This window comes from Mytilus californianus, unplaced genomic scaffold, assembly GCF_021869535.1.
Source record: "Mytilus californianus isolate M0D057914Y unplaced genomic scaffold, xbMytCali1.0.p SCAF_7, whole genome shotgun sequence".
In the NCBI taxonomy this organism is placed as follows: Eukaryota; Metazoa; Mollusca; class Bivalvia; order Mytilida; family Mytilidae; genus Mytilus; species Mytilus californianus.
In genome coordinates this window covers 2,930,789-2,944,758 of record NW_026262723.1, presented here as the reverse complement: position 1 = coordinate 2,944,758, position 13,970 = coordinate 2,930,789, and the positions used below count along the sequence as shown (strand labels likewise).

The 13,970-nt window shown below is 32.8% G+C and overlaps 1 protein-coding gene across 3 annotated transcripts in view; it reads right to left on the bottom strand.

The window, feature by feature from the left end:
• Positions 1-13,970, bottom strand: part of LOC127710115 (protein PFC0760c-like) — a 41,101-nt gene that overhangs the window by 25,638 nt on the left and 1,493 nt on the right. For 2 of the 3 annotated variants that reach the window (XM_052215857.1, XM_052215858.1), the window contains exon 1: positions 10,476-10,642. The exons of the other annotated variant lie outside the window; for it this stretch is intronic. In XM_052215857.1, coding sequence (XP_052071817.1) covers positions 10,476-10,521 — 46 coding nt within the window. In that variant the 5' untranslated portion in view covers positions 10,522-10,642. Of the gene's footprint in view, positions 1-10,475; positions 10,643-13,970 lie in introns of those variants that run through there. 3 annotated transcript variants of the gene reach the window in all.

The window sequence follows — 13,970 nt, the reverse complement described above, 5'->3', positions numbered from 1 at the left end:
CAACTCTATGTTGTTTGTGTTTTAAATATTACACAAATAGTATAAAAATAAGGAGATGTGGTATGATTGCCAATGAGACAACTATCCACCAAAGTTCAAATGAAGTGGATGTAAGCAATTATAGGCAACCATACGGCCTTCAACAATGAAAAATCCATACTGTTTGGTCGGCTATAAAAGGTCTTGACATGAAAAATATTTAACAATTCAATTGAGAAAACTTACGGCCTAATTCATAACAAAACACACGTTTAAAGGGAGCTAAAAACTGATATTTATAGAAAATGAAAAATTTATAGAAAAGAAGTAATTTACAATATATAAGAAATCAGATTAAACTAATTTATTTGTTTTCTTGTGTCATTTAATACAACATTTTACAGAAAGAAGTAAAGGTGTAATAATTCATCATTTTCTTCAACGTGCATAGCGCTTAAATGTTATGTAAATATGTTTAAAATTCATTAAAGTTTTATATTATTGTTCTTGTATATTCTAGTTCGATTAGGTTATTCAGTTTTCCTATTTTGATGGTCTGAATGATGAAAATACAAAGGACACTTCCATAGGATTGAGAATGGAAATGGGGAATATTTCAAAGAGACAACAACCCGACCAAAGAGCAGACAACAGCCGAAGGCCACCAATGGGTCTTAATGCAGCGAGAAAATCCCGCACCCGTAGGTGGTCTTCAGCTGGCTCCTAAATAAAATTGTGTGCTAGTTGTGAAAATGGACGTCACACTAAACTCCAAAACATATAAATGAACTAAAATTAAAAAACATACAAGACTAACAAAGGCCAGAGGCTCCTGACTTGGGACAGGCGCAAAAATGCGGCGGGGTTAAACATGTTTTCATGCATCCATACCTCTTGAGATTGGCAGCAAGGGATACAGTAATGGAAAACAAGAAATCATTATCATTGACTGTAATAATTTGCAAAACTCATGTAATTAAATGTAAAAGGTCATTGAGCCATTTTTCAGTTACACTCAATTTTAATTGAGCTTCGATATTCTGAAAATTATGTTATAATTGTTGCTGTAGTTTAACTGTCAACTGTTATTGTAATTTTATAAATAACATTTCAATGTCATTCCTTTTGACGCCCCATTCTCCAAGATACTATTTCAATTAATACACCCCTTGTAATTGAAACATCTTGTTATAATACAATTAACCTCTGAACACTTAGGCTCCTGGTAAACAGTTTGATTTAACATTGGCCACCGAGGCAACCTTCTAACATTCTGATTGTATAATTATATATAAAAAGTACACAATTTAAGCTTTTTGTAAAACAAAACCAAACATGTTTAAAGCCGATTCAAGAATCTAGCAGTTAAACACCGCTTTTATCAAAATATTTTTGAATACATGTGGAGCAGGATCTGCTTACCCTTCCGGAGCACCTGAAATCACCCCCAGTTCTTTTGGTGGAGTTCGTGTTGCTCAGTCTTTAATTGTTTATGTTGTGTTTTGTGTACTATTGTTTGTCTGTTAGTCTTTTTCTTTTTTAGCCATTGCATTGTCAGTTTATTTTCGACTTATGAGTTTGAATGTCCCTCTGGTATCTTTCGCCTCTCTTTTGAAATCACGTTAACAATGGAAGAAAAAAAATACTCTGAAACACCTAAGTTTTTAGTTGGAACCTGTAAAACTTCCCTTTCTTTTCTTTTTTTTTATTCTGAAAGCACAACTGAGAACCTGCTTAAGTTCGATACTAATCAAAGAAATAAAACACTGAATTATTTCCCTTTTAGTCATTTTTTTTTAATTTTCAATACGCTAGAACACGTCATGACAGAATTGTCATTGTAAACAATTATTAACACAATAATAAAAATGTGTTTAAAAATTACAAATTATTTCCCGGTTGTGTTACGACTGACAATAACTGTAAAACAAAAGAAAAATAAATACACAGCTTAATAATGATTTTCCAACTTCCAATGGAGATATATAAGATTTATAAATATTTAAACTTTCAACAATGACAACATAAAACATTAGCAAATAAACAAATCGTTGACTTAACTTCCTCATTCCGCCTAGACTTTGTAAAATTAAGACATTATACTTCAGGATACTTTAAAACGGACGTATACGCCTTCGATACATTATATAACTTTGTGGTCGACACGCTCTTACATAAAGTGGTTTTTTAAGTGTATTAGTTACACCTTTTAAAATTTATTAAGATAGCGTTTATAACGTAGAGTTACCTGACTTTGCGAAATGTGATTAGTATTTTGTAGTAGGTATTTATTCATACGACAAAATTAAGACCCCCTTCCCCATGAAAAAAAATGTTTAAATAGATAAATAAGATAAATAAAAAAAAGCCACCGAAGACATATTATATGTCATTAAGACTTTGATTGCCTTATAACTGTGCATTGTAAGCCTTCTGCTTCTTTCGGTGCTCAACGCACGCATGTAAAAAATACTGATATAAAACTTTTTAAAATTTTCAATGACTTGCATATTGTTAATGGTTAAGCTGAAAAAATTATAAAGTACAATATAGAGATGTGGTCTGATTGTCAACGAAACACCTATCATCTGAAGTTCAAGGATGTAAACAAGTACAGGTAACTATACCTGTTTTCATCAACAACCAAAATAGCGTATAAAGCGCTCTTAAATTCCATAAATATTTCATTTCGACTAGGACAAGTCAGCTTTCCGACTTCGACTGTTTGTGCAAGGAAACTGGTTATGCCTATTTAGATAATTTATTGACAACCCTTTCTCCAACCATTTGAACAAAGCCAAATGTGAAAGAATTTAAATAGAGAAAACACGCGACCTCATGGACCAGATTCAAGATAGTTACATAAAACTTAAAACGATAAAGACGGACGGCAACCAACGACAGTTACTAGATTACAGGCTTTTTAGTTAAAATTTGGCGAAGTTGAACATATTTGTAAGCGTTCAACCCTCCCCAAATCGAGTACAGTAGTGCAATAGAACAGCAGTAGGAATACACTGTTAGAAGAAAATCCCTTGAAACGGGTTGGCTTCATTGCATCGAAATGGTACGCTAAACAAATACCAAAAAATCTAGGACACAACTGCAAAGGTAAGAGTCCTTTAAGCAGCACATATTGATTTCTTTGTTATGGCCTTATTGGAATAGACAAATTAAACTCTTTCTGTAGTCGTTATCGTCCTTGCAAACTTTCAACCTAGACTTTAAAGTAGTTCTAGTTTCAAGGGAAATATAATTTATATTTCTAATTATGGAATTTGACTTTGGATTAGCTTTAAGTAACTACGAATACTGTTATGTCGCTACTTTGTGTCTTTCGTCTATTTATGTCTAGTACCGACGTAATGAGTCTATCCCCTTTTCAACTGATTTGTAGTTTGTATGATTTAAAACATCACTGTTTCATGTTTTAAGGAATGTTATACGATCAAAATCATCTTTAAGCTCACCACATTGTGTGCCTGTACTAAGCAGTGATCCTGACATTCAGAGGTCGTCATTGGTTACTTTCTGTCATAATTTTTTTCATTCAAAATTTTTTTCATTTATTGTTTTCAGCATAAACTGGCCTGAGGCAGTTGTTCTTCCCTTTTGAATTATTTCACGTTTGGTCATCCAGGGATAGTTAATGGCTTACTATATGCTAAAGTTTTGCTCCTTGTTGAAGATAGTACAGCGATATCTGTTCTGTGAACATGGGGAAGGATATTTTTCTCATTGTCTATTATACCAGATCTCCAGAGCGTAGAACTAGAAAGGCTATTGAATCAATACATTTCTATGTCACAAAAATGTAATTTTATTATAGTCTGCTATACGTTTTTATAAAAAAATTTAACAAAAATAGCGAACTTCACGGTAAATTAAAAAAGGTGAAGTCCATTAAAACTGGCAAAATCAAACGATACTCAATTTATATGTAGAAGTATATAATTGCTGACAAATGGTACAATGAATACTATTATTAGACATTTTCGAAAACTGTTTAAAACTTTTATGTTTACATTGATGATGACATTTACAGATAATTCTATAGGGACCATCTCGAAGTGTACAATGTCAGGGGCTTATCCAGGATTTTAGGTTTAGGGATGGGGGGCGCAAACTTAAATTTTCGCGGAGGTAAACTTATCGAAATATTATTAAGCTGAGGACAACCCATGCTTTGCAAATTTTAGGGGGGGTGGGTGGCGCACGCCCGCCACATCCCCGCCTGAATCCGCCCCTGAATATTGATAAATTGAAAAGCGAATAACGCATAAGATGTCTTTTATTTAAATCAACAAAACAAGTCGCGACGGCTGCATACAAAAGCAGCACACATATTTACAATTTGACAGAGTTTTCTGCTGGATTGCTTGCAAAGACTTCCCATAGCTCTATAATTCGTCAATTTTCCAATTTATTAGTCAACTGTAACTCTGTATTTTTTTATGCAATTATTAAATTTTCGACGCCTCCCTTTTAAATTGTCCGGTTCTCGCTGTATCTGTTGTCGTTTATAGGGTACCATAAGAGGATATAGTTTATCAGCCAGTAAAACTATCACTTCAGGAAAGTTAAGCTCAGTATTTCTACCAGTTGACATCATCATTGCAAACTATTGCGGTTCATTTTGATATCCCAGAAACCCGGAATCAATATAACAAATTTTGCCAAAATTATCGACCTGAGTATGGATACAATGAAAATGGCGATGTCCTGAAAAATAAAACTTCTGGGGTCAACTAGTGACCTGTAAATTTCCGTTGAGGTACCGTCAATAGCGTCCGTTGACTTTGGGATTTTTTTCCCACTTTTGCTCTCCATTCATTTAGAGATGGCCACTGTACTAGATTATGAAAATGTTGGTAAAACACGGAATTGCACAAAATAATTTCGTCATGTATTGTGGTAACGATTACGTAAAAAAAAAACCGGTTAGCATATGAAATCACGGATATGATCTTAGCCACAGCATGAACAACAACTTTATTTTCTAGGATAAGTTTGTGTGTCCTGCCAGTGTTACGCTGGAAAATATCATTTCACATTTGTTTCAATATGTATAAAAGGGTTTCGGCTGTTTCTCCAGTTGTCTCCAGCTAGTTAAAAGGAAACGGCTGAGCTATGAGAAATTCATGGCTAAGAAAATACCTAAAATATTGTAAGCCTTGAGTCAGCTCTTCATCAGAATCAGACGATTAAAACAGATAAACTACTGTTAACAGATTGCTGATTTCATTCGAAATTAAAACATTTTCTTTAATTGTTTTCGCTTATTAAGCATGTAGCCACATCTTTCGAGACATTGTGTATTTTGAGATGACCTACAGGTAGGTGTACCTGTAATTATCATCGTCAACTTAAAAGTTATTGTGAACTATAGTTTCCGAAAATGTCTAATATGACCTATTAACAAAACATGACGTATGTATTTGTTATTTCTAACATTGAATTCTGCGAATTCGTCAATGAAAACTTTTTTCAAAAGTCATGAAAATAAAAAGTTTTTTTCAAAAGGCATATATGAAACAAGTTTCTGGTGATTATAATGTTAGTATATTACCGAACCAATGCATGCATATACATTAAACCAAATCCTTTGTGCACTTATTATAACATTTATTACAAAATTTACCATAACATATAATCGGCACAAAAAATATTTCATTCGATGATTGGAACTTTTCGGTTTTGGTGACTTAGTTAACCGACCTTTACCTTAATAATCAAGCAACACGGAATCATGAAGTACGTGAAAAATAGATGACTGAGAAGATAAAGCAATGTGTATATGTTTTTTTTTTTATATTTTCCATCCGTTTCCATTTGATTAATTAGACTGTGTCATACCAGTTTTTAAATATTTTAATGTACAATGTATTTTTTTTTCCTTTCGGAACCAATAAACACTCTCTGTTTACCTTTTCTTTCATCGCGGTTTTTCACTCGCACTTTCGCTGTGTGGTTGCGGAAGTTCTAATGAGAGGTCTCATGGTTAAAGTCATTGTATACAAAAAAAAGCTGTCGGCAAATAAGAGTACGGGAGGAGACAATAATTCAATAGCAGAACATTTATGGAGATTTTGATTACAAGAAAAAAAGTTTTTCTTTTAAAAGAAAGTCCACGTAAATGTGTTTTATATACAAATCACAGCCATTTAAGTATATATAAAACATATTCAACATGTTTTCATAAATTTGAAGTATCATATACTAGTCATCAAAAGAAACGATACAAGGCAATGTATTTTCCCTATATAATGAAATTGGATACACTGTACCTAGGTAGATAATTGCCCAATTGGTCTAATATTTACAGAGTGTTATTTTCTAACCAAAACCATTGATTTAAGGCAAATATTTTTTTTTTTTGCAATTTTTGTTATTTCAAAAATCGTATTTTCACCCCAAAATTCAAAATTCGACATTAGAACTTAAAACTTTAAACTTTAAACTTTAAACATGGTCTGGCTAAAATTTTAAATGCCTGTGCAGATATTTGAATACTTATCTTCGAAATTAAGTGCCAACTTTTGTCATCATTTTCCGCAAAATAAATTTGACTCCCTGTGTTCAATAACACGGTGTTTTCTCACTTTCCAATTCGGTCAGATTCTTTTAATGATATGTATTTGCTTTGCAAATGAATGTTTTTCATTGGATAATTTAACAGTTCATCCTATTTATTATATTTCATGATAAATTAAAGTTCAAACTTGTGTATCGTTACTTTTGTTGACTAGTATAATCACTTTAATTTAAATGTCATCTGATAACAACCGTCTGTTTGCTTATCTTCAAGGTGATAACTTCTTCAAAAGGAAATATATCTTCAAGAACTTGATACGAATCAACCTGACTGTTTCATATACATCATATATCAATAAGACAATTTCTATTTTGTTCGAATTGGGTAAAAACAATGAGAATGTAAGAAAATATACTTGAAACAAACTTTTTTTGCGACTGTTTTTATATTAAGATGCCTTTCATTACATGAAATATTTTGGCTGGGTCAACGTTGATTAAGGTGGTCAATTTTGTAAAATGTTCCGGTGGGAGGGCTCCGAGGTGGATGAACATGTAGCACATTACCGTTTACATGCTTTGATTCATTGCTTTTTTTTTAAACATTGTAATTGTTCTATATGGTCATTTAGTTTGTTAATATTAATAAAAATAGTGTAGACTTGAAAATGATTAATTGACTTTAAAGTCTTGCCAAATGGTTTTGAAGAAAAGCAATTGTCTCAATTACAAAATGTGTCTTGCTTAGTCCACACCAATTTGATTAACAGTTCTTTAAACAAAAGCTTCAAAAAATATGGGGCGAGCGAGCGAAATTTTTTTGTTTTTATATATTTCTTGAAAATGAGTTTTTTAGAGGCGAGTGCTCTACAAGTGAAGCGAGCGGTATACTTTTTTTTTTCTAAATTGTGTGATTTAGAAGTTGTTCAACTTATGTACATGTTATAACTGGGTTATTTCATAGAAAAACGAGGAGAAACATATGCTCTAATGCATATAATTTGATTTATTGGTGCATGTACCATATCAGACTTTCTTGTCTCACTGTGGTTTTAAGTTAATTTTGGTTATTTTCTTCAAGTAAGCTTTGTCTATGTGAACTTTCATTTAAATCCATATATATATATATTTAGGAAGCATAGCAGATGCATTTTACAAGAGAAATAAAATTGAGAATGGAAATGGGAAATGTGTCAAAGAGACAACAACCCGACCAAAGAGCAGAAAACAGCCCAAGTTCACCATTGGGTCTTCAACACAGCGAGAAAATCCCGCATCCGGGGGCGGGCTTCAGCTGGCTCCTAAACAATATGTGTACTAGTTCAATGGACGTCACACTAAACTCCGAAACATATAAATGAACTAAAATTTAAAAAAACATACACGACTAACAAAGGCCAGAGGCTCCTGATTTGGGATAGGCGCAAAAATACGGCGGGGTTAAACATGTTTTGTGAAATCACAACCCCCCCCCCCCCCCCCCCCTAGGAAGTATGTTAGTTAGGTAAATGACAAATGTTGAATAAAATTAAAATATGTGTATGTATCCAAAAAAATGCCCCTGAAAGATATTTGATAGTTTTCATTATATGGTAAATGATTGTTTATTGTTGTAGTTCAGTGTTTGTGGTGTCCGTTGTTTTCCTCTTATATTTGATGTGTTTCTCTCGGTTTTAGTTTGTTACCCGGATTTATTTTTGCTTAATCGAATTATGACTATTGAACAGCGGTATACTTCTGTTGACCTTTTATTTACAAATCGATTTATCACACGTGCATTTAAAACGATAGGAGAATTATATGCAACAGAAAAGAGTCTATGTGAAAAAAAATTCAAGGAAAAACTAATTTTGGATCGGCAAAAAATTTCGGAAGCGGTAATATTTTTTTTTCAATTTCTCCAAAACAGGAGCGGGGAAATCCAAAGAACTATTAATCAAATTGGTGTGGCCTTACGATTGCTGTTGTGTTGTCAGTGTTTAAGTGTAATATTGCCTGTAAAAAGTAAGTCCAGTTATCAATAAAAATAGATATTTCTTTCATCTAACTTTTTTCTTTAGATGTTTTTTCTTGGTCTTAAAAATTAGCTTCTGTCCAAGTTTCATAATAATCCATGAAGGTTTAAAATTATGTTGTGTAAAAAAAAAAAGAAATTCCTGGGGACTGTCTGTAACCAGTTTTGTATGAAACTGTCCCTTTATTAATAAGAGCAAAACTGGTCCATTGAAGACTAACAGGGCATTAATACAGGGCCATTATGAATAAACAGGGCCATTATGAAGAAACCGTGCCATTATGAATAATCAGCGCTATTACGGGTTTTCAGTTGTTATCAATTCAAATACATTTCTTGGGAAAAGAAACATTAAGAAAATGAAATTGAAAGTTCCCAAGACTCATGCCTTATCTTATTTGACCCTGTTGTCAAGTTATTATTACATAATACATTCCAGGGTGTGTATCATTTTATTTAATTTTGAGTTTTAAAATCCAGAATGAAATCTCGAATTTTGTATGCCGTAAATTGTTTTGAATAGGACAACAATAAAACTATATTTACGTTTACATTTACATGTCATTCCATTACATCACTTTAAAAGTTTCTTTTTAATATTGCATTTGGTATAATTATATATTTATATACACCATTTCTCCACAAAAAAAAACTGATTTGGCTTGGTTGAATATTACACACTGACCGTTTGGTAAATAAAAGTGTTAAGAAATTGGTGTTTTCAAATTGACCCTGTTATTTGTCCTCGGCCTCGGATGCTGTAATGTCCCTCGGCGTTGCCTCGTGCCATTACATGCATCCTCAACCATTATACCAGACCTTGGACATATAACCATTATGAAAACAACAATTATTTTAATAATATTAATATAGTAAAGTCCATTTATCAGTAAAATACGAAAAAATGAAAAAAACAATTCAAATTTTGCTCTGGACACTGTTTTTTTTTTTTTTTTTTTTGTAATAAAAAAGCTTCGGTCCAACTTTTATAACATTCCGTGAATAAGATTTAAAACAAAATTTAACCAGAGACTGAATCTAAATATTGACACCGCCCATGACGATGGAATGTAAGCTCGCTATGATGTCTCGCTTCCACGACATAAATGTCGCAGGTTTGACTATTATTAGAAATACATTTGGAAGTCTCCCCTTTACCATACGAATTGGGTAAAACTCAATCAATGTCAAAAGGTCATTTATATACAGAAAACACCAAACATTTTTATAATCATGATATACATGTATTAATGTAGGTAAAGTTGATGTGAATAACACTACCGGGTAGGGCTGCCAATTTATATGTGTTCCTCCTTACATACATGTATATGTAGATTATTACTGTACTATCATAATGAACAACGATATAAGTGTTCCTTTTGAAGCACATATTCGGACACATGAAATTTATAACGCGTTGTTTTCATTTTTTATATGTCCTTTATTCCTCCAGGAACAAACTATGTGTTATTATTTTCAGCGAAAACAACATAGTTATATTTCGTATGTCGTAAATATAGTTTCATTTTAAAACATAAGAAAAAATAGCAATGTGACAGAGTATTTCTTTCACTGGGAACTCATTTTTATAAAGGAACGGTAATTTGTTCCATGACAAGGCAGCCAATGCAAACTCACCATAAATAAACATGTTCGGTGTGAGCCAAGGCTCCGTGTTGAAGACCGTACTTTGACCTATAATGGTTTACTTTTATAAATTTTGACTTGGATGGAGAGTTGTCTCATTGGCACTCATACCACATCTTCTTATATCTATGACAACTTTTTACATGAGTTTCAAACGTACAACATACCAGTGTTATACTATACTCATTAATAGTAAAGAGTCAGATACCCCAAGTAAATATACGTTTCTCAACTACAAATCTAAGAGATTTTCTATAACCTATCACACACTTGACATTACTATCAGTTAGATAATTCTTACCCCATGTTAAAACAAGATATATCCATCCAGGACTAGAAGAATCCATCGCATCCTTATGAAAAATTATGTACACCCGGAAGTCATTTAAACAGATTCATTACATACTTGAATTGGTATATTGTTGTTGACTTTATCCTTATACGCTATGCAGGTCATTTTAAATTTCTAAAGGTTGAATTTAAATTTATTATTTAAAGGTAGATAACATTTTACAAAGAAACACAAAAGGACGTAGAAATAAGGAAATTTTATTTAAAGATAAAGTTACGTCATTTTTGTAAATTATCTTTTATATTTCTGATAAAAAACAGGAACAAGATATTTTCAGGAATAATTGCTTTTAAAAATAAAATAAAGTTAACAAAATGTATTTTGGCGTTGTAACCATATTGGTTGTATAATATTTTCATACAAAAAGGTAGATTTATATTTTAACCAGCCTGAGACAAGGTCGTAAATGAACAGAGGAATGCCATCAAATACACATGTACTTGTAAGTACGTGCCACTTCTCAGTCTAAAACTTTAAAAAGGGAGTAAACAATAAATAATAATATGTTAGTATGACATAGAGATTTTCATCTAATTGCTGCTACTGTTGCACTAACCCCCCCCCCCCCCCCCCCCCCCCCCCCCCCATTTGTTTGAAAAGGTGGGAAGTTAGGGCACGTGAAGATTAAAATCATTCGTGTATTAATTAGCTCACCTGACTCATCTATTTTGTCTCGATTCGTCAGGTTAAAAATACAAAGGGAGAAATCCAATTTATAGTTGAGGAAGGACAAACAACCATGTTATAAGATTGAATTAAGCCGTTGTTTCTCTATTGATTAATTAACGTTTTGTCCCCCGGAATTGTATAACTAACTATACGATATGATTTTGCTCATTATTGAAGATCGAATGGTGTAATGTAGGTTTTACATATAACATCATTGTGCTTGTGTCTTTCCTTGAAAGATATCGTGGAAATCAAACCGCCTCTCCTTATTTTCATAATGAATAATTGAAAACAATCACTAAATAAATGATAATAAAGAAAAGTGTAACCTCTGACAACGACTAGGCAAAATATTGTGTGATTATTGTATACATAATATGATCAACTTGGGTATAAAAATGTGCCCCAGGCCATCTGTACTGTTCCCATCCCGCAATAAAACCCATGGTAAAGATAGGTGTTCGTTTTGCTGTGTTGGGTGTATATATGCAGCCAATTGCTGTCGGAATGATGACATTTAAGCTGACGTATAGAGTCGGAATAATGTCTAGCTAGCTCTCTCCGTAAAAGAACTCTCACAAAAGCTCTTTTAAAGGTCCGAAGGTGAATGCAATATTGCAAGATAAGACGTATCGTTTTACTCTAACCCAAATAGTCTTTGATCTTACACCTGAATATAACGTTCTTATTTGAAAAAAATCAAATACCAGTTTTAAGATCCCAATTTTGTCTCTACCGGGGATCGAACTATTAACCTTCTGCACTCTATGTCAAATACCTAGTAGTCTCTGATCTCACTTCCATCTGTTGTACATGCGTTTTAAAATAAAAGCATATTACAATAATAGTTTGATTCGAACTCATAACCATTCGCCTTCAGTATATCACGCTAATACGGAACCACTCTTTTTGTACAAGGACAACAATCACAATACATTGTGACAAAAAATACTAGTACATCCACAGCATAGTCCTTATATCGCTGTTCTTCATCTTGTTTCAGGACTATTGGCTATACTGTGGTGGTAAGTTTTTATTGGTGGAGGAAAACTAAGTACCAGCAGAGACCCACCGACCTTCGCACGTGCCACGTGTGGGGTTGGAACTGACAGTCTCAGTGTTGACAGGCTAGTGGTACAGTACAGTAGATGAACTACTTAGACTATTCGGTCACCGAGGCACCGGTACTTATGGAGCTACCGTTTGATTTTTAGGGGGGGGGGGGGGGGGGGCTAGGATGAAATTTGAGAAAAAACAGAAGTTTTGAGTAAAAAAAAAAGGCAGGATGAGACACTTTGCCCAAAAAAAAAAGGCAGGATGACAATTTATGTAAAAAAAAGTCAGGATAAACTAAAAAAAAAGGCAGGACCGAATAGAGTAAAAAATAAAAAGGCAGGACAGAGATTACAACTTAAAAAAAACGGGGAACAAAATTTTTTATCTTAGCCCCCCCCCCCCCCATAAAAATCAAATGGCAGCTTTTTATTGAAAGGACCAACAACAATAACTAGACTAGGGAATCATTTTCTTTCTCCTATTGATCGAGTGTTCTCAGTGGTAGGCACTGATCATCCATCTTTGTCTTCTATTGATCGAGTGTTCTCAGTGGTAGACACTGACCATCCATCTTTGTAAGGCGGTGGGGATATTGATTCTGATTTCGTCGTCTGAATCTTATAATGATATACTTCCCATTTGGTTATAGTGGTAAATGTAAATTAAAGTTAAAAAGCGCAATATCATAAATACTTGACTGAGTCATAAAAAGTTATAAGGAATCAAATTTAACATACATGAAGAGAAACTCTTTGTTCGATTTTTTTTTCAACAGACACGTCACTACAAACAAAGCTGTTTTAGGAATTTATCCCTATATTTCTATTGGAGATAGACCATGAATTTCATTTTTAAACTGTAATATCCCAAATTTTGGACTGCTGGATTTGTTAAAAGTTGCTCATAGAATGCGTTCATACCACGCAAACAATCTAAACATATTTCTACTAAGATAATTTGGTTAACAATTATTTTACCGCAAAAATACCTGAAAAATAGTGGAGATATAACATGAGCTATAAAATATTTCTCTGAATTAACTAGATGAATAAGCTGAGTGTTATAATCAACCAATAATAAAGAAATAGAACTGTGTAGTTCTGACAAAAACTCGTAGAGTGTCGAAATTTCTTATTAAAGTTGTATAAGGAGAAAGACTATTGCTCTTGGATATAAATAATATTGCTATCTCCATTTGTATCAAAAGTGAACATATAACACTTTAAGATTCACACGACGATTTGTTTCACCAGACTCAAGCTAGCGAACAATAAGTTTGTTTCAGATGGGAAAGGAAACACAGTTTGTTGAAAATTAGGTAAAAAAATAAAGACAAGTTTAATTGTTTAAAAAAAAACTCGTTCATGAATGTTATTGAACAAATCGATTTGTTTTATATTAGGGGACGACCATTTGATATTCTGGGGGGCCAGGAGGATTAATTTTGTTTTGGATGGGTTATTTATTTTTGTGGACCAAAAGGACAGATTATTTATTTTCTGCACTGTTGAAGCATGATTTTTTATTTTCATTAAAACAAGGGACTGATTATCTATTTTACAATTATATTTATAATATTTGAAAACATACATTTTTTAAATTCTTAAATAAATAACATTGTCAATAATTAAGTCAATCAGAATTAATTATCATTCTCTGGAAGTTAATCTTCTGAATTGCAAACTGCATGTATTGCATATGTACAAGGTATTAAAGCTG